Source organism: Anguilla anguilla, chromosome 8, assembly GCF_013347855.1.
Source record: "Anguilla anguilla isolate fAngAng1 chromosome 8, fAngAng1.pri, whole genome shotgun sequence".
Lineage (NCBI taxonomy): Eukaryota > Metazoa > Chordata > Actinopteri > Anguilliformes > Anguillidae > Anguilla > Anguilla anguilla.
The window spans coordinates 54,733,563-54,759,478 of NC_049208.1; the positions used below are offsets into that span (position 1 = coordinate 54,733,563).

General features: G+C 41.9%; 3 protein-coding genes and 1 long non-coding RNA gene across 5 annotated transcripts; 3 read left to right on the forward strand and 1 right to left on the reverse strand.

Annotated features, from left to right (window-relative positions):
- The first annotated feature begins 1,636 nt into the window (after positions 1-1,636).
- Positions 1,637-3,895, forward strand: hoxa13a (homeobox A13a). Its single transcript, XM_035428605.1, has 2 exons — positions 1,637-2,279; positions 2,641-3,895. Exons 1-2 carry the CDS (start codon positions 1,643-1,645, stop codon positions 2,886-2,888), a joined length of 885 nt encoding a protein of 294 aa, XP_035284496.1. The 5' UTR covers positions 1,637-1,642; the 3' UTR covers positions 2,889-3,895.
- Positions 3,896-9,981: 6,086 nt separating this feature from the next.
- On the reverse strand, positions 9,982-12,625 carry LOC118232772. Its single transcript, XR_004766389.1, has 2 exons — positions 11,887-12,625; positions 9,982-10,399 (listed from the first exon to the last, which is right to left on the reverse strand). It is a non-coding gene; the product is annotated as an uncharacterized LOC118232772 (long non-coding RNA).
- Positions 12,626-14,884: 2,259 nt separating this feature from the next.
- Positions 14,885-18,048, forward strand: hoxa11a (homeobox A11a). The gene is made up of 2 exons (XM_035427866.1): positions 14,885-15,685; positions 16,644-18,048. The coding sequence occupies exons 1-2, from the start codon at positions 14,944-14,946 to the stop codon at positions 16,874-16,876; spliced, it is 975 nt and encodes a 324-aa protein (XP_035283757.1). The 5' UTR covers positions 14,885-14,943; the 3' UTR covers positions 16,877-18,048.
- A 677-nt stretch (positions 18,049-18,725) lies between these two features.
- Positions 18,726-24,807, forward strand: LOC118232769 (homeobox protein Hox-A10-like). 2 transcript variants are annotated; one of them, XM_035427865.1, is made up of 3 exons: positions 18,726-19,134; positions 22,354-22,926; positions 23,748-24,807. In XM_035427865.1, the coding sequence occupies exons 1-3, from the start codon at positions 19,041-19,043 to the stop codon at positions 24,020-24,022; spliced, it is 942 nt and encodes a 313-aa protein (XP_035283756.1). In that variant the 5' UTR covers positions 18,726-19,040; the 3' UTR covers positions 24,023-24,807. The 2 variants fall into 2 exon arrangements, with proteins under 2 accessions (XP_035283756.1, XP_035283755.1); XM_035427864.1 differs by having other exon boundaries at positions 19,060-19,134; positions 22,003-22,926; positions 23,748-24,805.
- The last annotated feature ends 1,109 nt before the right edge of the window (positions 24,808-25,916 follow it).

Sequence of the window (25,916 nt, forward strand, 5' to 3'; positions counted from 1 at the left end):
TAATGTTTCTGCACTCGAATCTGCGCACATTACCTTTGGAAAAGAGCCGCGCCAGTAAACACAAGCACGCAGACCGGACGCTCCCGCGACTCTTCTACGAGGCGTCTTTCAGTAAACAAAACATTTTCTCACATCATCGCTAAAACATTGAAAAAATAGAAAATAAATGAAAAATAGTCATGTGTGCCGCGTTATCCAATTACAATACTCTACAGAAAACAAAGAAATGTTTTATTTATTTATTTTTTTATTTTAAATGCAAATTGTAAAATGTAATGTTCTGGACCTACACATAGCTTTTCTCGTGCTTTCTCACCAGCCCGCGTGCACTGGCGGAAGTTGCCCGCGTGTCTCCCAAGTCTTGAATGACCCAAGCTCAATGGCTAGACTGCAACTTTAAACTTGACCTTGGCCTCGAGATGTGTCTAACCCGTAGGTAAAACGCCGCGGTCAAACTTTGGTCTTCTCTAGCCTTTCGAATATTGTAACTACACCGGAAACTTCACCTTTCACCATGTTTGTGTGTGTGTGCTTGTGTGTTTGTTTACCAGGAGACGGTGTGCATGTTTATTCTTCTTTATTTGCGAGTTTTAATGATGGATAATGTTTAAAGACCGATATAATAAAACACAAAACAGCCCGTTTCTCTGAATCCATTTCCAAGAATCGAAACAATTTTAAAGAATACAGCTCCAAACTGGCGGTGCGACAAACAGTTCTTTCGTCATGTACCCCTATATTTCCTCAAAATGTAAATCATAAATCACGATTAATTTTTGCTAGTATTTTTCGGTTTATATCCGTTCAGCAAAATAGGAAATCGGAACAATCTGTAGCTTGTTTCATCGGAACAAATACAATTAAATGGAATGTACACGTATCGTAATAATGCAAAGGGTGGAATCTTATTTTAGTGCATATTTATGCTTTCATACACTAATACAAAATGTCAGTAGGAAAATGTGTGCATTCTGAAAAGTAAAACACACATTGGACTTCCAAACTTTTCAGTGAATGGGGTTTCCTTCGAGACCTTTTTCTTGCTGTTTAAATAATATGCATTTGAAAAAATTGGCAACAATTGGAAATCTTCAATTTGGCCTAAACTTGGATATGTAGGCTACTTCTGCCGACACTCCAAGATCTGACTCCTAGAACGTGGGTTCTCTCTGTCCACGAGTTTAGGTAATATTATGGAATAATATGTTTAGGCTAATTATTACAGTTTAGCTGGGAATTTGTTTTTATTCAGAATTTTATTTTTGTACTTAAAATGTCTGTACCAAAGGTATATCGAATACATTACGTTATTCATAGAAAAGACGACAGTCGAAATTAATTCACCCATGTACACACCAGATGCGTTTTTCACTCAAACATTTACGAAAAGTCGATCTTTAGAAAGATATGATCGTCTAACAATGGCGCATGTTTTTCGCACACACAATTAGACTGTCTGTATCTTAGATGTTTATCATGTTATTTGCATATCATGTGCCCGGTCTCGACCAATAACCTGGGAGCGCACAGCAACGTCAGGCAGTCTGTTACACTCGGATTCGGTATCTCCGTTTTGCGGTCTTTGGGATTTGTTAAAAAAAAGAAAAAAAAAAGAACCAGTTGTCTCAATGTCGGACATGCTATGACAGCGTCAGTGCTTCTCCGTCCGCGCTGGGTTGACCCGGTGATGTTTCTGTACGATAACGGCTCAGACGATGTAACCGGAGGCATGGATGCGTTTTCGGGCGGCGACTTTGCTGCGAATCGGTGCAGGAACGTGATGGCGCACCCGGCGTCGCTGCCTCCCGGCGCCGCATACGCGTCCATCGAGGTTCCGGCGCCTGGCGCGGGCGAACCCGTTAAACGGTGCGGCCCCTGCTCTGCCGCCCGCGGCTCCTCCGCCGCCTCCCTGCCCTACGGCTACTTTGGCAGCGGCCACTACCCGTGCCGGATGCCCCACCAGTGCGGCGTCAAAGCGGGCACGCAGCCCTCCCCCGCCTACGGGGAGAAATACATGGACACGTCCCTTCCTGGCGAGCAGTTCGCGTCCAGGGCGAAGGAGTTTACGTTCTATCCGAGCTACGCCGCCGGTCCATATCAGCCCGTGCCCAGCTACCTGGACCTTTCAGGCACGAGTGGCCCCGCGGAGCCCCGGCACGAGCCCTTGCTGCCCGTGGACAGCTACCAGCCGTGGCCGCTGAGTGACGGCTGGAGCGGCCAGGTCTACTGTGGGAAGGAACAGACACCGCCGTGCTCCCTGTGGAAGTCACGCCTGCCAGGTACAGACGTGGCCGCGCGCTCACACCTGGAGCGTTACCGCGTAGGCTAGGCGTGTGTGTATGAGTGGGAAACGCGTTTTGTAAGTCCTGAATAAAACACGATTTGCCTTGTTGTGGTTGAATCAGTGTGCTCGCGCTTCGATTTCATGTCGCCTGCTCTTTGTTGTTTTGGGAAAGGGTGTTACTTGGGGCCGGGTGTGAGTTTCCGAGACAGGCGTAATTAATCAGCAGAAAATGTCAACTTTTCATTAAATGTGTCTGCCGTGTAATTTTATTTTGGCTGTCTGGCAGTGTTTGTTTGTATATAAACTGTGGAGAGTGGTTAACCGCGCGCATTTCTCTTCCCTGTCCTGGTCTCAAGATACCGCGTCACAAGCGGGAGTGGACGGCTGCCCTTTTCGCCGTGGGAGAAAGAAGCGCGTGCCGTACACCAAGGCACAGTTGAAGGAGCTGGAGCGCGAGTACGCCGCCAATAAATTCATCACGAAGGACAAGCGAAGGAGGATATCCGCGCAGACCAGCCTGTCCGAACGGCAGGTCACCATCTGGTTCCAGAACAGGCGCGTGAAGGAAAAGAAAGTGGTCAGCAAACCAAAGATTAACAGTTAGTTCCACCGGAGCCAAAATGCAACACAACACAACAAGCCAAACGAAAGAGAACAGGGACGGAAAACATATCGACGGCCCGAAAGCTCTTCTGTTTGGAATATGACTTCCTTATTGCCGCCGATTACACACAACATCCACATTTTGTCGCCCGGTGGAGTCGATTGTAAAATGAGAGAGCGGACGCAAACAGCTGCATAGACGACTGTATGTGGCGCGAGACGAAGTCGCGTGAGATGTGTTTTTCTTGGGCTATGTTTTTAGTTTGCTGACGAGTGAAAAGCAAAAACATCGGGTAGGCTAATCATCTTCATGTCAAAATATAATTCGTGGGTCTGTGGTCAGAGTATTAGGGTATGAACTCTCTACTGACCAAGGAAATTACTGTAATCTGCTCAGGAACTAGCTCGTGGTAAACCAATATTCATCAGGATTCCAAAATAATAACCACTGTGTGTTTGATGCGTCGAAAAGTGGCCTATTTTAATGATGTAAAGTAAGTTGTTATTCTGAATGATTAAATGGCCAAATACTCTTCACAAAATCTAATTCCTTATTGAAACAATCAGTGCGCTGCCTTAATATTTTTTGAAGATCGTGTTCATGATGTGATTAACACTCTCACTGATAACAATCTTCTGGTGCAATTTTGCCAGTCCTTCATAATCAGTCCTTCAGAATATCGCCAGAAAAAAACGTGTGTAAAATTTAGCTCTCCGTGATATCGCCTTAAATGTGATTATTCATAAAGGTAGGCAAAACTGCGTGTAAACTGTTGAATAATTCGCTGGTATATCTGTTTGTTGTCCGTGTGCCTTGTACAATGACCAAAGAGAATCCCAATAAAGCTCTGGACATAAATTTGACGAGCACTACGACTTTATTTAGGCTGTGCCCACTGTACGGGCACTGCACAGGCCCCCCACACTCAAACACTGAGGTACAGTAAACTCGTGCCCGTGCGTTAAAAGTGCCCAGCGATGTATTTTAAACGTTTTAACGTGAGTTCTGATACTACCAATAACGTTTAAAAAACTTACAAAAAAAAACAATCGTAATAGAGAAATTATCTTCCTGTCAGGGGGACCCATGAATATTCGTTCTGAAATGACATTTTGTGTGGACCTTAGTCCACACAAAATGGACAAATGGACAAATGGAGCTTTTCCCCGAAAGATAGTTAATTCGTTTTTTAAAAAATGAGGGGGGGGGGGGGGGGGTTCGGACGTAGAATTTTTCGGTCAGTTATTTTCTCTTTTCTGTTTTTCGCCTCATGTTGTAGACCAATACTGCCATCTTGTGGCGGATGTGCTATATGCGCCAGTTTGTTTGTCCACTGTAACGTAGGGAGAGCCTGTAGAATCTCGCGGCGAATGCTAATAGTGTTAATTTTATAACGGAAACCGAGGTCGGCATATGACCGTTGCACCGTAACAGGGCGCCACTCGGTCGCATAGATCCTGTAAATATTTTGGCCCAATTCGTCGTATTTAAGAAAGAACTCACAATATCAGCTTTTGTGTTCTTCATAAACTTTAGATCGGCTCTCTTATGTAGCCTACCGTTTATTTTAAATAAAAAAATAAAAAAAAAACATAGCTACGGATTTAGAACATGTTGCCATCTTACAAATTGTGTCCCTCTCTCACGGAGCAATTCAGTGTTAAGAGTTTTATTTTCAAAATATACTGTATTGAAGCGCCTAGGGGTAGTAATCTGTCCTCTGCATTTAACCCGTCCTAGTTACTCAGAAGCACTGGGCAGCCGCAGTGCAGCGCCCGGGGACCACCTCAGCCCAGTGCCTAGGACAAGGGCAGGAATATCCCGGGCCTGACATGTGGGTGGAACCCGGAATACCCGACAGGAAACTCGTGCGAACGCGGGAGAACGTTCAGCTCCAAACAGAGAGGATCCGGCCGGAACTCGAACCCAGAACCGCATCCTTGCAAGTGCTAACCACTGTGCAAACCACTGCGCCCCAGTTCCGCCCAATGTTGTGATTTGAGAGAGTGTGTGTGTGTGTGTGTGTGTGTGTGTGTGTGTGTGTGTGGTGTGTGCGCGTGCGTGCGGGTGCGCGTGTTTCGTGTGTGTGTACCAGATCTATAGAAATTGTTCATGTACCAACATTTATTGCTTACTTTATGCTAATATGCTAACATATTTTCACCTTAAAAGTGAAAGATTATAGGTTTATCTGATCATTTCTGTTCTGGAAATACGTGGTCTCGATTTATCCAAAGAGTACGCGGTTTTATTAAATATGATAACGTGTTAGATTATATTTAATGGGCCATTAATTCCGTTCGCTTACAATGTTAAAACGTTTCTGCATTAGGAATGTTTTTCAAGAGTATGAATGTTTTTCAAAAGTCAGTGTTCTAGAACTCCGTTCCTTTCAATTATCAATCGTGATTATTACATCAGCAATAGAATGTTCAGTGAAAAACATTCTAATCGCCTATTGGTGATCTTATACCTCGAAGGGTTAATAAACATTTTCGTCATATTAGTGCGGATGTAGCCTGATCATTTCTATTGAGAGGTGAACTTTCCACACTAAATGCCTTTGATTTGTGCACATTGTCTTTCAAAATTATTTTCGTTCACCTGAGATTTGAGCTTTTATTTTTTTATTATTTAGACCTGCATTTTAGCCTGATCAAAATTGTTCGACAGTCTACAAACTAGGCAAATAATACGGAAAATAATTAAGTCACACAACTAGTTTCTGAATTTAGTAGACTAACCTACGTTTCAATTATTTGTCGCGGACGTTTATGATTTATGAAAATAATTAGGACATGCAAACCCTGTGATTTTCACCTTAACAAATTTTCACCTTAACAAAGACAGCATAAGAACGGGACTGTGATTAACCCTCCCCATTATTATCTCTGAAAAATGTCTGTTCATTTAATGTCTGTTTCCAGAGGCGACAATTTATCTTACTCGGAACACGGAGGAAACCTTGTGTGCGCACGCACTCCTGCAGTTAGGCGTTATGGAGAATTATTCGCGGGTCCTGACGTGTCAGTCAACGTGTGGGGTTATGTCATTCACAAATGCACGGTTACCTTGTCTAGGTCATCTGAATAGATTGAGGACGCGTTTCTGAATTCTGACAGGCGCTGGCTGGAGCAGGCCTTGCAGCCGGACTGCCGACTGAGTCGAGCAGCGTTCTGGTAGGCTCAACGGTTTTCCTTTTTAAAAACACGTAGGCCTAATTAATATATTAACGTAAGAAGATATTCGGATACTCTTTTACTTCATTTTCACTACTTTCCCCGTAAACTGCAAAGCGACCTTTCCTTGTAGCTGTGACGTTACAATATTGCGTTATTTTCGTTAAATGCTCGCGCTTTAGCCACGAAGGCCTGCTTAGAGACCCTCACTTAGACATAATTTTAAGGTCACATTACAGGGAAAATGGAAACATCGAAAAATGATATATTTTCAACTTAACTGTCAGAAATCATCCTGGAGTAAAATAAATTCATTAACTATGTGTTCTACAGTGATTTTTTGCTGTAGTGAGGCTCGATAATACACAATTAATTACACTGGACACCACGGTGGAGTCAACAGCATTCCTTAGTAAGAAAATGCGTGCATACGTCATACATCAATATGATGAATCGGTTTATGCTAAAATGAGCACGTGGTTTATTCACGTCATAATCAAGACCACTGATACAAGTTGACTCACAATCTTCACTTTATTATATTTAGCATCGACAAAGTGGCGCGAGCATCATTTCAAAATGTTGTTCAAACACGTCAGAAGTTGTTCAGAAATGCAGAATTTCATTTGTCGCTCTGAATTTTCAGTCCCCTGCCCCCTGCGAAAAATAAACGCGTTTGCCATAATCTGCCTAGAAAAAATAAAAGTACAATAACAATGAATAAATAAATAATGTTAATGCGGCAATGGGAACAAAACGTGGGCCCAAAATGCGTAATGCGGTTTCCTGGGGAAGATAGTTCGTTTACGGCGCCTTTGCTTCGGAGGGAAAATATAGTCGAAGTGAGGCTGTAGAGTATGAAATTTAATAAAAGGGCTTTGTGACTTAATAAAAATGTAATGCTTCCTCAAACAAATCATCTTAGTGGGAGATGTTTGTGTGCTAATGGGCAAGATTTTATCAATTTGTTTGGTAGCAGACTACAAATATATGTAACAAAAGGCTAAACTAACAAATTAATTAATTAATTTTTCATTTTAGATCTGCTTAAATCAAATTTTTTTTACTGTTTCTGCAAATAGCCAACTTAACCTCAAATTAAATTAAAATACTTTTTTTTTTTTAAAGAATATTGCTTATATTCAGTGTTAAGCAGATTCCTTGGGAAATGTAATCCGATAATGATTACAAATGACATGACTGAAATGTAATTAGAAACATAATCTGTTACGTCATTGAACATGTGTGAACTAATAAAACATAATCTGTTTTTTTGGATTACTTCCAGTTTAAGTAGCCAAGTATATTACAGAATAAATGTGTTGCCAACATTAATTTCTGTGTTTCTGGTAAGTCTGGTTTTTTTTTTTTTCATTTGAATGTGTAGCTACAATACACATGCTCACTTCCTGTGTGGACAGCCATGTGGTGTGTTGTGTTAGTGTGTGCACATGTGGTGAGTGTATGATTGCTCGTGGTGTGGTGTGGTGTGTTACTGTGTGTTCATATGGTGCCTGGTGTTAGTGTGTGTACATGTGGTGAGTGTGTGTGTGTTTGTGTGTGGGGTGGGGGTTTGTGTGTGTGTGTGATTGCATGTCTGTCTGTACATTGTATGTTGATGTAATCCAAAATTTCATCATGTAATTTATAGATTGATTACTCCGTCTTTTAAATCTAATTGCAGAATCCAGTTTAAATGTAATCCTTCACTACCCAACACTGCTTGTGTTATTGCATGCTGATTCAGTAACTTCACTTTTTTAACAGTAACTTTTCTTTCAGATGTTTAGTGAGTGTCACTGAAACAGGGTTATAAGTGACAGGCCTTATACACCTTTTTTTCTGAGTGTGTGTGAGTGGAACCCAGGAGACGTCACGCGGAAGCCTCAGACATTCTACAAATGTGCGACATCCAATTCTTATGCTGCTGTCCCACGCGCTGCACCGTGGCTTCCTGGATAATCGTGTGCGCCGTCTGGTCTGGGCACGCGCAACACGCGGCGAGAAATAAACTGTGGGCGGAATCGCGGTCTGGATTGGAATCTAATGCCTGCGAACTCGGCCGCATTTGCTTCTGGAGCCTATTTCGGCAGCACGTGGCGCCGCCTTCAGGCAAAATCTGTAAAAACAGGTAAAATTCTCGGCATCTTGTTGAACTGGCCATCGGCACGTGGATCTAAAGCTGCACTGTACAAAACAAGATAATATTTCTTTCAATAGCCTTTTTGCTTATTATTATTATCATTATTATTATTATTATTATTATTATTATTATTATTATTATAGCATGAGCATCATCGTATTTTGCTTTTTTTCAGGTCTATATTTACTCCGTAGCCTGCATCGCAAAGGAGGATACGGAGGAAATAACACATTCCTGGAGAGCATCAGTGTCTGCTGGTTTTCGGTGTATTTCCACACGTGAGTTATTGCTGTAAGTCACTGATTGGCTAGAGTCCACACCCTGACTACTGACTGGAACCCCGCATTCTGCATCTTCACCTCTTAATAATGTTTTATCTTCTAGGATCTCTCATATATTGAAAGACTCTTGTAATTAATTAGTATAGGCCTAATACGATTGCCATTTTGTTCTGATATATTATGTTTGCATTGTATATATTAATCTATAGGCCTACGTTAAAGTGAAGATATGTATGTTGAAACATAGTGAATTGTATTTCCGTCTCAAAGAGCTCGTGTTAGAAGTATAGCTTTAAGCTTTCGCTCTTGTTCGTTGTAGAAATAGTAGTTCGTTGTAACCTTAGGTCGCCGCGCGCTGTTAAAATGTATTTCACTTAAATATTTAAAACACAGGCGTGTATCCTAAGTTAGGACTATATTATGCACGAATACAGCTATATGCATTTACAAAAGACAGTTCGCTCAATCGAGGTTAATCTTAATAATAAACGTTGATATTTTCTTTTTATTTTTGGTTTCATTCATAATTGAGTGTAGTATTTGTTTCGTTTTTCCTTAGTGCGGTTCTCTGGTCTGAATCGCGCTGCACTGATATTTACCCAGAGATGAAGGAAATTGCACGCTTTTCCGATAGAATCGATAAAAAAAAGGAATAAATGAAGCTTCTTTTATTTTTGTTGTTTAGCTGTAAAGTCATTTACAAAAGTACTGCAATTGAAAGCTTTGAAAGAAAAGTTATTATTATTATTATTATTATTATTGTGACATTGTAACAATTACTATCACAATGCATAAATCCGGGGGTTAGATGCGACTAAACATAGGCGCGTATCCCCGTATTTCTTTTTATCAAGCCACCTGGCATATCGTATTTTTGGAAAATAGATTCCTTAAATATGCATATGTTAAATATCGTGGAAAAGATGAATTCGCTCACATACTCGTGAATACGTACTCATAACTGGTTATCCTGGACACATGCAATAACTGCCGAATCCCGAAGGAAACACAATAATAATAATAATAATAATCACATAGTGGGCTATTATTCTAAAGTTGTTCAATCTTTCTACTGGGCGAAATCTCTCTGTAATATCTGATCCAGCAGAATTATCAGCTCTAATGCGGCCAAGAGAGAAATCCAGCACCTTATAAATCTGTTCCGAGGTTACCCCCTCACGCCCGCGTCTTTGCCAAAGCTTGACACTGTCTAAATTAATTCTCAGTAATTTGAGCGATTTCCAGGAATTACATTTAGAGTAATTGACCAAGAACTTCTTAACAGCAATGTGAAATACGATCTGGGCTCGGCAGAAATTGCTCTTCCGCTACTTGGTTTCAGCAGGAGAAATCTTTCTCGGTAAAGTGGCCATTAGCAGTCGAATAAATATATTTTATGTTAATGGTTACAGTCATAGTGCTAATACTTTAAGCCTCGGCTAAAATATGATGCCAATAACCACGACGACGATTATTAAAAAACAATTGTAAATCTCTGACAATTTATTAGCTATTGGCTATCGCCAATCTTGCCGTTACGCTTGTGGATTTTGTCTTTAAAGGTCTGTGTATTTCTTCATCGTTCATGTACGATAGTCTACATATCGGTTCGTTATATTTGTTCTCGGTTCAAGTTTTCTTTATATTTTTTCGCTGCCTGTAAAATGCATTCTTCTGGGGAAATAGTCAAAATGTGGCCTGTTGAACAGTGACCCAAGGACCGCTGTAGCTACGTCATCTGTCCTCGAGATTATTCGCTTGATCACGGGCCTCCTTTATTTCCGCCATAGTGTATTCACAATGTGAAAGTGTGAAAATGTCTCCATCTTTGACTTGTTCGTGCACACCGGTCCTTGGCGCGTGGCGGCCTCTCAGCATGCTTGGCCGTGTCCGCGAGACAGTTTCCACCTGCAGAAAGCGGGAGGTTCTCGTGAGGAGTTGAGGCCAACGGCTAAACACTTTATATACATGAAGTTCACTGTGGCCTTCTTAGTGGAATCAGAATCTACCAGCCGCCACAGACCATTATTCGCTTTATACGTCCAAACACTCCACAGCCGAGGAAAAAAGATATAGGCCTAATTCAAGTTAGAAAGCGTTGCGTGAAAAAGTAGAACCTTTGGCACCAAAACCAAACAGCAAACATCTTGAGGCACGCCATGTTGACGTCGCTTTAATGAGACGCAATTGGGTGCTGGAGAAGTAGGGTAGCCAATTCGTGATTCGACGAGGTTAACAGGTTATAGGCTATGTGAATACACATTAAAGACGTTCAATACTCTGTGTATTTAGAGCTAAAACAATCCAATAGAGTACATTGAGTTCGGTTAAAGTGCGCTACACGTTACTCAGAAACATCTATCCATACTGGACTCACGTAAACTCTTAGTTATATGCTAGTGTTTAAACACTTGGAAGTTAGTTAGCTCTTACTAAACGTTGCTTGGTGAAAATTTCAAACATGGCATGTTATTAACAAGTGATTGCATTGGATATAAATAAGCCACTATCCATACAACTAATAATCACCTTTTCGTGTTAGCCTATGCCCACTTGGCCCATTTCTTTTTCTTTTACGGTCTTATCCGAAATGTTTATGTAGCCTAGGGCTACAGTTTATAAAACAAACTAATTTAAAAAACGGATATAAAAATCAAAATAACGGATTTAAATCTAGGCTCTAAGAACGAAATAATTAAATCTCTTGCTCTTCGTTTTCTGTATGACTGGTGTAGACATAGACATTCCACCTCGTAATTTGCCATTACATAAATAAACGGTTGCACACTAATGTTACTCATTATATTAATGTATTTAGAGTTTAGGCTGCTGTCATTCTTTCTAGCGTCTTTTTTCGGTGGACATACAAGTAGGCCTATATTTATTTATATACAAGTATATTTTGTGGTCTCCCCCAAGGTGCTGGAAGAGAATATGCGACTGAAAACGAATGATACGCAAACAAACAATTTACAGTACATCAAAAATATTTTAAAAGAACATAACTTTAATTTGCTTCACATGATCATGGTTTTTATTTGGAATTTTCCGAAACACAAACACAGCAAAAGACACAATATGACAGATAGGTTTTATTGTTATACTGTCTTTCGTCAAAAACGCTGCGGTCTATTCTCATTTTAGATGTGAGCTGACTAGAAGTATTAATGTTGCTTTAAATGTAGGCTATTATTATTTTTTTTTAAAACAAAACAAACAATAATCATTCGTTTTGAATGAAGGCCTACTGCTGGTGTACTACTCGACAATAGTTATCTGTGGTATTTCAACGTAAGTGTGCAAACCAGTCAATATTCAGTTATATATCTTTTGTGTAAAATCCTTAAAACAAAACGGATCTCTACATCACGATGTAAAATAAAAGCGACGCTTACTTGCTCATTACTCTCGTAGGCCCTATTAAGTCCTCGTTTGCTTGGCTGGCAGGGCGAGCAACTGGCACTTCCCGGTGTCTCCACCGAACGCGACGTGACAGACCGACTGTCTCAAGGCGAGATCTTAGCCGGAAAGTTGAAGTTCACTTCAACTTCACTTCACTTCCCAGATCTCGGCGGCAATTAAAATAAAAAGCCGTTATTGATCCTCTACGGCTGTTAAACATTCTGGAACCTTAAAGAGTTTCCTCAATCGAAGACCAGAGTCTGATCTGAATTTGAAATGAATCAGTAATCAGGCAAACTTCATCCGGGGCACACAGGGTGTCCTCAATGGCGCCTGTAGTCCTTTCTCATGATCCCGCGGCGCGAGCGGTGACCCTCCTCCCCCGAACTTGAAGTCTACCACGCGGACAAAGCTCTGGCGCGGGGAAAGTTACCCACAGCCGGCGTGCTGTCAGACAAACGTAGGCTATAAAGGAATTTCGCACAAGTAAACAAATTTTACAGTACAACACGAATACGAGTATCTGAAAACATTTAAGCCACATTTAAAATAGTGTACGCATTATAATAGGCTCACTCGAGTTAAGTTATATGATGAGTTAAGCTATATTCCCGCTCGCGGCTATTAAGTTCACTTTTTACATTATAATAGCCTACTGGCATCGAAAATGCACGAGGCCAAACTCCACCAGATTAGGTTTATAGGACGGACGTCACCTGCTCCCTCAAACTGGCCTTTGCTGAAAGCTTAGCCCGTGGTTTCGGGCCCTTGGTTTCGTCAGACGTCTCGAATGTCAAGGTAGGTGGCGTCTTGTCATGAAGTCTGGCCAGTTTGGTCTTGTCTGTTTCAGAACAGCCACAGCTGTCCAGAGAGGGGAAAAACGGCTTAAACCCCGCGGGCCAGTCTCGAGCTGGCATTAGCCTAGTTCTCCTGGGTACCCTGCGTTTAATTATAGAAAAGCCCTAAATAGAACAGTTTGAATTTGTCTGAATTTACTTGTCTTCACAAGGCCATAGACTTTTATTATATTGCTGTTTGTTACCATTGCTCAAAATTCGTGGTTTCCAAATGAACTAGACGTCTGTAGGAATTACTCCAACGTGTTTTTTTTTTTTTGTTTTTTTAAAATCACCCTTTCAATATTTATGCACCCCTTTCGCGCGAGGTTAGACCCAGCGCTTGCATTAGGCGCATTTCTCTGTGCTCCGCTGCAGCGACGCAGAGGCCTACATGGGGCTTTAAAGTGTACCTGTGGGTTATTTGTGGAGGCCGAATCGTTGTTTGGGTCTTTCATTCACGGCAGTAGCGACGCCGTAGGTCGGCCCGCTTAGTTGAGGTCTTTTAAAGCATCTGGCTTCACGCTGCCTCAGCGTTAAACAGTGGGAGAGAAGGTGAAATATTAAAATCGCAGAGGGAAAATAAGACACAGAAATCCATGGAAAATATTTGAAACAGTTTAACCACCCCGGTGGCCTCGATCGTTCCAACCGACGGTTCCAACTCGCGCATGCGGCCACTAAGCTATTCTAACGTTCATATTAAGAAATTTGCTTTCATTTCTGGTTGCATTCCTTTGTTGGGTATGAACAAACTTTCCCGAACGTGCACATTGCTCGGCGCGCCCCTCGCTTTGTTCTGATTAGTATTTACCATTGCGCAGTGGTTCTTTTTCGGAAATGAAGTTCCACAAGTCCTTCGGTCTACCTCCCCTGTAACCTCGCCGTTCAGTCGTCAGCCCTCGTGTGTTCTAAATATGTAGGCTACAGATATATGTTATGGATTGGCTTTTTTGTGTTTTATGTGCGCGCGGATTTTGTGTGTCTGCAGCATATATTCGGCATCTGTGTCCTGCAGGAAAAATATTCCGGAAACGTTCCCTCTGTCAAAACACATCCTAAATTAACAGAAGAGGTTTCCTCCATTCCTCCCTTTAAAGACAGCAGAGCACGACTGACTGCAGTTCACGTTTTATAACCGTATTAGTACACAAGTCTGATTCATTATTTTTAAAGTTAATTGAGCAGAAACTATTTCGGGCATTCAGTATATATAATATAGTGCGTTATACTTTCAGAATGAACGTGTAGCATAGTTGTGATTCAGTGAACCTGCATGGTTATAATCCGCTGATTCGTTAGAAAAGGAAAAATAATTCAAATGTAGCCTAAGTTAGGTTGGGTGTAAATGTAAATGCGTGCTCTCATTTGTTTCTGTTTTGAATCAGTTTCTCACTCTCAAAATTCAAGCAAATGTCGACCCCACTTCATTTGGCCTTTTTTTCTTCATTTTTTGAAATGGTGCTCGTGTTCTGTTTTCACTGTTATAACTACACACAGACCCTAACATGATCTGAAGTCCCCCCTGTGAAAAATACAGTTATTCTATTATAATATATTCTAACAAACCAATATTCAGACGAAATTGGGAAGAACCTCGTTTCTTCGTTCCTTATTTGAATCAAGCTACAGAAATAGGCTATGTGTTCTCTGAGGCATCGTAACCGTTTCAAATTATAGACAGGTGGCCTTTATACGTCGGTGTCCGTTTGCCTCAATTGAAATCATACGGTGTACAGTAGGTATAATTGGGATATTGTCTAGCTATTTGAATAGAAGTTAAAAGTAGAACAGCTGTGGCAATATTCCTGTCCCCGGGCAGAGTTTCGCATATACGATTCAGCTTATTGCCGCAGTCTTTTTTTATTTTTAAAGGTAAATGTTCTTATTATTCTCTGGACGGAAGTGGTAAATTGTTTTCTTTCTTTTTTGTGTGTCGCTCCAAGCTTGGAACACAGTAAATCAATGTAGGCTACACTAACCTTTAATAACAAGGTTTGGCTTTCGTTGTTGGCTTCAAGTCATTTAAGAAAATAAATTCTTCCAGGGCTATGTAGAGCCACAAAACCACAACGGCAGTTTTTTAAGGACAGCCGGCAATGGGCGTCACGCACATGCAAGCCCTCATGAAAACACGGGCAGCACCCCACACGGGTCCTCTCGGAGAAATCTGTCAATTTCTGCCCTCGGTCACGTGACCCGTGTCTCTCTGGAATGGATGGAGATGGATCTCCACGTCAGCTCGCCGTCTCAAAATTTCTGCTCTGCGGACCTGCTTCAAAGAGGCGCGAGCAGGCGGCGCCGGAGAACCATGTCACGCGCCGCCACTCGGAGGAGCCCCCAGCAAGAGAAGTGATGGATTTTGACGAGCGGGTCTCGGTTGGGTCGAACATGTATTTGCCCAGCTGCACCTACTACGTCTCGGGGACAGACTTTTCCAGCCTCCCCTCGTTTTTAGCCCAGACCCCGTCCTCGTGCCCTGCGACGTACACCTACTCGTCTAACCTGCCGCAGGTTCAGCCAGTGAGAGAGATAACCTTCAGGGACTACACCATCGACTCCTCCAGTAAATGGCACCACAGAGGGGAACTGTCTCACTGCTACCCCACCGAAAACCGGGTCCACAGGGACTGCCTGCCTCCCCCGGCCGCTGGGGAAATGTTCGCGAGAAACAGTCCCTCCGCCGGCTACCACTCCGGCTCCAGCGCGGCTTCCAGCTTCTACGCCAATGTGGGCAGGAACGGGGTGCTGCCGCAGGTTTTCGACCAGTTCTTCGACTCGGCATACGGAAACACCGAGACTCTGTCCGACGTGTTCCCAGGGGAGAAAAACGCCGACAAGCTGACGACTCCGGCGCCCGGTCCTTGCCGCGAGACCGACGCGAAAGACCGCGGAGACGAGATCAGCAGCCCGGAGGCCTCTTCCGGCAACAGTGGGGAGAAGCCTGGCAGCGGCAGTACGTATCAACACGGCGGACCGGCCGCGCGGGAAAGTTTACATTCTTGCGCGGTGCTGTTAAAAATTTTATGTGCTGTTTTATAAGCATATAAGGTTTATGTAGGGTCTTTAGATTTCCCCCAAAAAGGAAGAACAAAAACGTTGTTATAAAGTGCAACATCATGTGCAAGGAATTGAAATTGGCCGTGAACAAAACATCAGGGAAGTTCTTTTTCCCATTCCCCTCTCGGAATATATATTATATTATGCTTATATATAATTTCTCTGTTTAGTTTTATAATTATTGTTTTCTTTCATGGGATACCTTTCACGTTTTAAAACGCCAAACGCGTCTCAAAGACATTAACATTATGCTATTCAATAAAAGTGCATTTATTACATTCTAGAGACTTGTCAAACCCACACCACACCTGCGAAATCCGTGTGCGCGTGAACCTAAACCCGTCTTAAAGCAAACCTATATAAAGCAGGACTGCCGATGTTCTTGGCTGAAGCGCTGCACTAATATTGATTTATTTTTCTGTGGGTTTTTCTAGATAAAAGTAACGACTTGGTGCTATCTTTGTTAGAGTAATTAAGAGCATGTAATTAATTTCTGTATTATGGCATATCATAGTAACATAGCCCTTATCTACATAACTGGCAGAACCAACGATTTTTAGGGGAACACAATTAGATTATTGGGTAAAACGTACAATTGCCTTATGTTTAAACCTGACAAAAATGTTTACATGTGTTTTTGGATCTGTCCTTTCATTATTATTATTATTATTATTATTATTATTATTATTATTAGTAGTAGTAGTAGTAGTAGTAGTTGTTGTTGTTGTAATTGTAGTAATGGTAGTAGTTGTATTTGTAATAATAGTAGTAGTTGTTGTAGTTGTAGTAGTAGTAGCAGTTGTAGTACCATTTTCTTGTATCCTACCCATTTTATTTTTGGCCTTATTTTTCAGGTGGCCAGAGAACGCGTAAAAAGAGATGTCCCTACTCTAAGTATCAGATAAGGGAACTGGAGCGAGAGTTTTTCTTTAGTGTCTACATCAACAAGGAGAAACGACTGCATCTCTCGAGGATGCTTAATCTCACCGACCGCCAGGTCAAGATCTGGTTTCAGAACCGGCGAATGAAGGAGAAAAAACTGAACAGGGACCGTCTACAGTATTACAGCACAAACCCGCTGCTTTAGCGCGCGTGGCTTCGGACTCCGTCAGGGCCGCGAAAGCACCGGACACCAGAGGTTAATTTCAAGTTCGAGGATGCGGAAAGACTAGCCGAAAGCGCGAGGAAGAAGAGCCCGGGCGCCATTCGGCAACCTATTGCATTAACCTCGCGAGGCCAAGTACCATTGTCCACAGCATTACTCCTGTTCACGCGCACCGACTCTACAGAGTTAATGGCTGAATGATCAGAGAACGCCGTCTGTTTTCAGTCCTTCAACCTGTGTTTGCGCTGGTTGCGCCGAGACTGTCAGGTTGTACCCTATCCTACTCTGCCCTCGTTGTGTCTTGATGGTTCAAAAACAAACAAACAAAAAAACAGCGATGCGGAGGTCGACACTATGTAAGCTGTTTCCGATTCAGGTCTATTTATACATAAACCGACAAATTTTCATCTGCATCTTTTTATTTTTATTTTTTTAAAGTAAAGTTTGTTGCGCCAGACAGGCACGAGGTTGTTGGTGTGCAATATTATGAACTTTAAACCGTGGCTGCTGCACGCGGCCTCACCCCACTCACGTGTATGTGCAAACGAGAACATAATTATTCACTTCTGGTGCGTCGTATTTTACTATTGAGTATTGTACGCAGAGAGAAGAAGCAATATTGGGTGGACAGCGTCTTTGTATATACAGGCAAAAGTGCTGATAATTTATGCGCAGCTATTTGCGTTTATTGTTGTTTTTAATTATAAAGAAGAAGAAAAAAAAAAAAACCAAAAACGTATGCTCGCGCAGGTAAAACTGAGTCGCTGCCTGATCACAAGTAGTAGCTCCTGGTCCATTTATATTCGAATAAGGTGCTGCATATTTAAGTGAGATTCCTCATTTGAACAATATTCACATAAGAAGATTGGGGCACTATGCTTGGTCTGTCCAAGAATGTATGCATTAATAATATTTTGTATGGTACGTTGGGGATGGGAGTGTTGACTTTTAGAAGGACGGGATGGGCTGCTCGTCTGTGCTTCGCCATTCTGTCTGAAATGTAAATGATATTCACCCCAGCTTTCATTTTGTTTCTTTTATTATTCGTGCATTTTTTCCAAGAAATAAACGCGTTACCTCAGTTCTTCCAAGAACTCTTTTTTAAACATGCAAATAAAAGTGACGCAACAATGGCTCGAGGGCTGTGAGGGAGCGCGTGGGGTTTTTTTTTTTTTTTTTTTTTTTTTTTTTTTTTACTTTTGAGACTGAGCTTAACCTCAAATATCTGATATATTTTATGTTACACAATAAACTCAGTTTTTTTTCTCCAAGCTGTAACTGAATACCCATATGTTATTTTTTTCTTCATGTACATTCACATTAGTGTACAATGTCTAAATGTAATATTCGTTTTCATTTAGACATTGGAAAGGAAATGTTTTTCTTAAAGGCTATTTTATCAAGTGAAATATTCAATTTCTGCGCACGGGACGAGGAATAAGTTTTGGGTTTATTGAAATATGCAGTAAATATTTGTAATTCGTAGTCCTTCTGTCTATGTAAACAACAATGTACCTGTTCTTGACTGCTGCTGATATATATTGGTACCAGGTGTTATGCTACAAATCTGCGATTTTTGTTGTCGCATTTTTGGCTTTGAACTTCTTTGTAGCCTAACTTTTCGCCACCCCTACAGCCTTGGAATTAGGAAGTTTCCTCCGGTGTCCACTCGCGCTGTCAGTGACGTAGTGCCCTGCAGTGTGAAAACGTCCAGTTACCTCTCCGAACGTTATGGGCTGCGATATCTCGTGCGCACGGCCGTCTATAGACCAATAAACAAAGACCTAGGGTTTATGGTTGTGGCATTCCGTCGTGGTCCGGTTCGGCGCATCCTTTGAGCGTCTGTGGAATCCCGACCTAATTACGACACATCCTCCCCGTTGCCGCAGCAACCGGGCCATAAAGGCCGCCTGTGTCTGGGGCGTTTGCAAGATTGGAGCGCGGTGCAATAAACCGTCTGAGAACCAAGGTTATTAACTGTTGCTAAGAATACGACAACAACAGCAGCAGCAGCAGCGATTGAAAACCCGATGCGTGCGGATCGTTGCGGCTTCATTCGTTAACTTCAGGCGTCCTGCATTGGCTCCGGTGTTTGCCAGTCTTCCTCCCACTGAGGTTTCTCCACTGGGCGGCGCTCTTTCGATCAATGTCATTGTCGAGGGAAGGGAAACGCCAACAGGATCCCACCCGAAACCTCCGCGACTCGCTGTTTGCCTTTTTTGCCTCAAACGCGCGTACAGGTAAATTTTATTTAACAACATAATCCCGGTGACCATTTGTAGTCGCAGAAGGACCGTATTGAGTTACCTATGCCGAGATGTGAACGTTTCTTGTTAACCAACAAAAGCATTCGTTGTTTTTACGTTGCCTGTAGACACTCGTTCAGCATATTTATATTTTCGAGCATATGTCGAAGCAATGTCAAATGCTATGTTAGCCATTACAGTATGGCGGCGCGCGCTGCTCAAGTAGGGTTGTTTTTAAACGGTCAACGCCACGATATGAACACCAGCCACCCAATACATAAGCTTCTGTGTCCTATATCTCCGAATGTTAATCTGTTGTCCTTATATTTGCTCATATTGTTTAACGTCGCCGTCATGTAATAAACCATTCGTGTCCATTTTAAAATTAAACTGTAGGTACGCTTTTGAAAGTATATGCGAGGCTGCGATCCATATCCATAATGATACGAATCTTGTCTGGATTACTTAAACTTGTCTGATGCTGTTTTATTTATAACAGGCAAGTTTTTGTTAAGTTTTCTGTTTAGTTATTTAATTGAAGGGCACGCGAGAGAACATGGAGTTATTGTTGAAGTCCACATGTTTCCGGTCCAACGCGAGGACTAAGACTGTGGTGCAGATGCGGTGGTCGCGTGCTTTATGATTTTCAAAAAGACAGGCTACATGAAACCACTGAAACTGGGTTTTATTGACCCTCGTGCGCGTGTAGCTTTTGTCTCCGGTGTAAAATAAAAAGCTTCCGCGGGATGCGATAAAACGCCCCATTGTTGAACATAACGACGCTTCTCTCTGGCGAATATGATTCCGTAGAAATATGCATACGCTTTTTTTGAGTTATAAAAGAAATGCATATTCATTCTCACGCTGGAATACTTTTTAGTCATTGCCTGGTGATTTAACCTCTAAATGTACTAAAGTTTATGGGCTGTTGTTTTTTTATCTAACAGATTTGCTGACCATGTACATAGGTGTCCAAATACCTATTGTATAACTTGTCTATAAACGCGTGTAGAATTATTCATCATTTGGCTGCGATTTTTATACTTGGCTTGCCATCTGCAGTTTGGTTTGTTAGTATCCTCGCATCGTGTGGCGATGTCGGTCATGCTTTATGGGCCGAGTTTTATATTCATTCCCGTTTGATTAATTAATCCTTATTTATTTATCCGTTTATTTTTAGTCGCCGGCTCGAGGGAAGAAACGAGCGCCCATCAAAGTTCACAATCTTGTTTGGCGCGAGAGGGTGTTCGGTGCACCAGAGCACTTCTGTTTTCTAAATCTCGAGGAAGGCAGTTATTGTCAAATGCTGCGGCACAGTTACAGTACGAGGAACACAAACACAAACGTTGCGTAGTTACCCTTCGCAAAGACGTTTAATAAAATAACGTTTGATCTATCTGTCTGTCTGTCTGTGTGTATATATATATGTGTGTGTGTGTGTGTTTGTTTGTGTGTGTGTATAATACATACACACACATAGGTACACTGGTAATTGGCGTGCAAACGCAAAGTGACTAGGCTACTCTGTCAAGCCGACCGCTTCTCTTACTAAACACAGAAGCGAATATATATAGATTAGATTCGATATACCTTTGAATTCGGAATTTTTCTTATTGGGAGCAGTCGATATTACAAAGATAGCGAACGCCACGGCGTTTCTACCAACCAAACAAGAACAACCTAAAATAGACGATAGTGTGAATACTTTGTGCTAAATTTCGTTTTATTTCAGTAAAATAAACGCTACGTGAGATTGTAGATTTATTTAAGTAATCTACATTTAAGGTGCATTGCGCAGGACTGGTGTTTCAATAGCCTACCGCATATTATTACATGTTTTGCGATGTTGGTTCCATCGATAGACGTATGTACATATCACAGAGAGTTTGTATTCGTTCAGTTTATTTTTGTTTTCTGGCATAGATATTACTTTAAATTCTGCCATCTTATATTTATTTTATTATCTGCTTGTGATTTGTCATCTTCCATCGTCTACAGATTAATTAACACCGGCATTCCGGTATTATATAGGCTATATTGTACTGAATTTCCCACCAAAACTGACTTTTCTTAATTTCAAAGATTTTATTCCAAATTCAGTGTTTGTATCAATTAAATTTGAAAGGTCTGCGAAAGTATTAACCCATTCAAACATTTTAGTTTTTGGTTTCACAAAAATCGTTGCTTTCCAGCTAAAATCCAAAGTGAATAAAGGTATTTTGTACTGGGAAATTCAATATTGTTCATATCAAGGAAATTGGAATTTGTTTTAAATCTCTTTTATAGTGGAGACTGTCGGACGGAGGGTAGAATTAGCCAACCTGATAAATGTAACGCTCTAGACAATTCAATAACGAAAGTTACTTTTGGTGATTGGTATCTCTGCAATACTAATCGCCGCAGTGATTTTGTTTCTTTCAGATAAACCTTTTTATTTTCTTTTATTTCATTTTACAAAAACGTTAACAAAGCACTGACGCCGCCGTTTTGTACCCGTTTGTCTTCGTCTTTCTGCACGTGACTGGTAATAGGGCCTGAATTAAATCTCTAATTCTGCACTTCCAATCCGGCGGCGTCACGTGAAGTTAAAAACTGTTTTTTTTTTTTTTGTACAAACGGTTGGTGAAGAAACAACTCATAAAACTGATTTGATGTGGATCAGCTTTATGACTTCCATCTTTAAACATCTGGTTAGTGAAATAGTTTGGTTCTGTGGTGTACAGGCCGCACTTGTGCCTATGTCGCACTGCACACATTTATTTTACACTGAGGTTTTGGGCGCGCTCTCTCTCGCCCGTGCGACGTTATTATTCAAGATTAAACTAACGGAATGTACATTTTTTGCTCTTTTTTTTGCTTAAGACCGAGATGGATATGACCCCGTGTTGTTACGTGGCTCGGGAGGGGCGGAGTCTTCTTTCTTCAGAAGTTTCAATTGGTTTTCTGTTTTCACAGTGTAGTGGGGGTATCGCTAATCATATTCGGCATGTTTTGCACAAGAAATGTCAGCCAGAAAGAGCTATCTTCTCCCTTCGCCAAATTACACCACAACAATGTCATGCTCCGGCAGCCCTCCAGGAAACTCATTTTTGGTGGACTCCTTGATCAGCGTCAGAGGCGAAAGCTGCGGACCCTACTATCAGGGTAGCAGCGTGTGCGTGCCGCCCGCCTCCGAGCTGCCCTACGGACTACCAAACTGTGGATTTTTTCCAGGACTGGGGAAACGCAACGAGCCCAGCTCTCAAAACATGGTCCCCGCGTCCAGCCCCTACATGCCCGTGACGGATACATGGCTGGACGCCTCGAGGTCGTGCCGCGTGAACCAGCCGGCCGTGAGCCAGCACGTCACCCCATGCTTCTCTCCGAACATTAAAGAGGAGAACGCTTACTGTGTCTACGAGTCGCAGAAGTGTCCCAAACCGTCAGCCGCAGAAGACCTCTCCTATACCAGGTTGACTTCAGCCGCGGGCTCAGTCAGTGACAGCGTCAATGTCCCCATGCCTGGCTACTTCCGCCTGTCTCAAACCCACGCGCACACTAAGGTTTATCACGGCGTTCAGTCCAACCTGCCCCACTTTGACCCGCAGCCCCCGGTTCGCTTTGACACCCCGCCTTCATCATCCTCTACCTCGGCGGAGATGGCCCGGAAGGGGAGCGAGGAGGCGTCTTCACTGAGCGCCGCGCGCGCGCCTCGGAGAGAGGAGACACGAGCTTTGTCGGCAGACGAGTCATCTGGTCCGGAGGCCCCAGACGCGTACAAGGACAGCCCGGGGACCGGCAGTAAAGGTGAGGACGCTGCCGTCGTAAAGGTGTGCGAATGGTGTCTGTTCCCGAGGCGTGCTGAGACAGGTATAAGGACGGGGCATTCTGTTTTTGCTGTAAACTGGGCCGTTCACTCCCGCTGTAAACATTTACGCTGCTCAGAGTCGACCTCCCCAATGTTCCGTGCTAATGTTCGGAGCATAGCCAGCGTCGGCTGCACCATCTTCAGTTTTGTGTAAAAAATAAAATAAAATCTACGCAGTAAAATGCTCAGCGTTAATTCAACTCTAGCGGAGTGCAAAAGTGCAAAATAGTCCAATAGAGGCCACATATGTACCATGTAAGAACTGAATTAACACAGAAAATTTTACTGTGTATGAGAGTATGTAAAAATTAAAATAAAGGAGGCTTTTGTAATCGGGCGAAAATGTATTGTGGTGGGTGAAGCCGTATTTTACTGACAATAAATTTGCGCCAAAAGTGCTGAGAACATATTCTAATAATTTATTTAGCGTAGGAGCAGGCCTGTAAATAATACGGCCTTACTTATTGAATGGGTTTGGAAAGCATATTTTCAGGACGCAGTTACGGACATTGCTTATTTGGGTAAAGATTACAAAAAGGGGTAGGAGTCGTTGTCTGTTTTGGGCATTATATTTTGAAACTTAATTTTTAAATGTACAAAGGTTAATTACAAGTTCAAGCGGGGACGGGAGGGTACTTTTCTAATGTATAAAGCCCTGTTGTACTATTTTATTTGTAATTAACAAATTGTTGTTGACTGCGCTGTTAGTTAAAACGTGTTTTTTGCCGTTTTATTTATTTATTTATTTATTTTTTTTTAGGAAATTCAAAAAGTGAAAATGCAGCCAACTGGCTGACAGCGAAAAGCGGGCGGAAGAAACGGTGCCCCTACACCAAGCACCAGACCCTCGAGCTAGAGAAGGAGTTCCTCTTCAACATGTACCTGACTCGCGAGCGTCGCCTAGAGATCAGTCGTAACGTCCACCTGACGGACAGACAAGTCAAAATCTGGTTCCAGAACCGCCGTATGAAACTGAAGAAAATGAATCGCGAAAACAGAATTCGGGAGCTTACTGCAAATTACAGTTTTTCGTGATTCAAATTTTATTTGAGCTGTCTGAATTCGACACCTTCCACAGTCAAGTTTGCGTGAGGCACATCCGGTTTTAAGGATGCCCCCATGTTTGCATATCTGTGTAAGATACTGTTTATTCGTGGGTGTTTCTTTCATGAATAGTTTCATGTTGGTGGTTTTCCCCCCCTCAATCGTCCTTGATTTGTCCATTTTGATTTGCATTTCTTTTTTCTTGTCTGTTGCATCACGATGTTTTTTTTAATTTTATTTTATTTTATTTTTTATCGGAAGGACGGGGAAAAGCAAACTGATGTGAACAAAGCTTGAAAGAGCAAATTAATATTAATCCTTCAAAGTAGGAATTTGGGTGTATGAATTTCGACGTTTATTGTAGCCTATTGATGGACTGGCCCAGATTCTATTTAGTGAGAGCTGTGCATGTTTTTTTTTTAAACCAAACACTTTCTGAAAAATTAGCTTTTTAAAGCATTTGCCAATGTGAAAAAAAATGATGTAAATTATGATCTTCGCAAATAATAAATCCTCTCAAGGACTGAATGGACTTCTAGTCCTTATCCGAAAGCTGGTGTAGATATTCCTGTAAAACCCGATTGTATATATATAATATAATATATAATATATATTTTAATATCTGTTCGCTTTCAGGAGATATGTGTTTTATTCCATAAAGGGAAAAATAAGAATTTCATTCTTAATTGGCATTTTGGTTTGGAGCAGATGGCAGATGTGTAACGGGAGAATTATATTGGGTCACTGTGAAAAACATAAAAAAACTTTTGTTATTATATATATATATATATATATATATATATATATATATATATATATATATATATATATAATGAACTTATTGTGTAAATACAGTTTCAAATGTTTCATCGAGTGGTGTTTTGTGTGTTCCGTTAATAATAAATTGTTGGCATAAAACATACACAAAACAACATTTTTTGTGGAAATGTTTTCGTGTGTGTGTGTGCGTATGTGCGGGCAATGGGCTTGTTACAGCGTTATTAAAGTATGTTAAACCTTTTTTTCTGCTGGTTTTAATTGAAATTAGTCTGTCTTGTGTCGTCTTCCTTACCGCTGATGTTGTAACCCATTTAAATATTACCTAGACGGCCATAATCCGTGTGGAACCAGTATTCCAAGAGGTTTGCCGGCATTCGTGGAGTTTTATGACTGGCTCGTATATGTGGATTGTCCTTTTCCTGTACACGAGGCCGCAGTTCAGTACAGGCTTCCCGGGCGGAGAGGACGCAGACGCAACTACGTTCGAGCAGGAGACCCGTGTTCGATCCGCCGCGAGGACGCCGAGACCACAAACCCTCCAACCGCGGCTGTAAATTCGGTGAGTCCGGTGATTGCTGGATTATTATGCTTTATTTAATTGTCGAAGGGAAACCGAACAGTGTATATGTCTTTTACCGTCTCGGGTACCATGCCCTTTTCGTGGTTTTGGTCTTAACGGCACCGAACAGGTTGCTCATTTTTGAAACGATCATATGCAGATAAAATAATTGGAAATGCAGCAGCGCGTGTAGCTCTGAACGGCTGGAACGGACTGTCGCGTGGTTTAGGTAGTTTCATGTTGTTGGGCTCCGTCTTCTACCTCTGCAACACGAAACTGTCTTCATTACCACAGTTAAATTCATCGCAACACCGAGAACGAGGAACTGTTTATTTAGGGGTCTTTATGTGCTTGCTTGCAATGAGCTTCGGTAGAGTTTACACTTACTTTTAAAAGGGAAGAGTGTGTGTGTGTGTGTGTGTGTGTGTGTGTGTGTGTGTGTGTGCCTGTCTGTCTATCTGTCTGTCTTGGGGTGGGGGGTAGGAGGGGGTGGACTTGGAATGAGGTAAAAATGTGTCTCTTTTAGGCAGGGACGGGGGGCAAGGC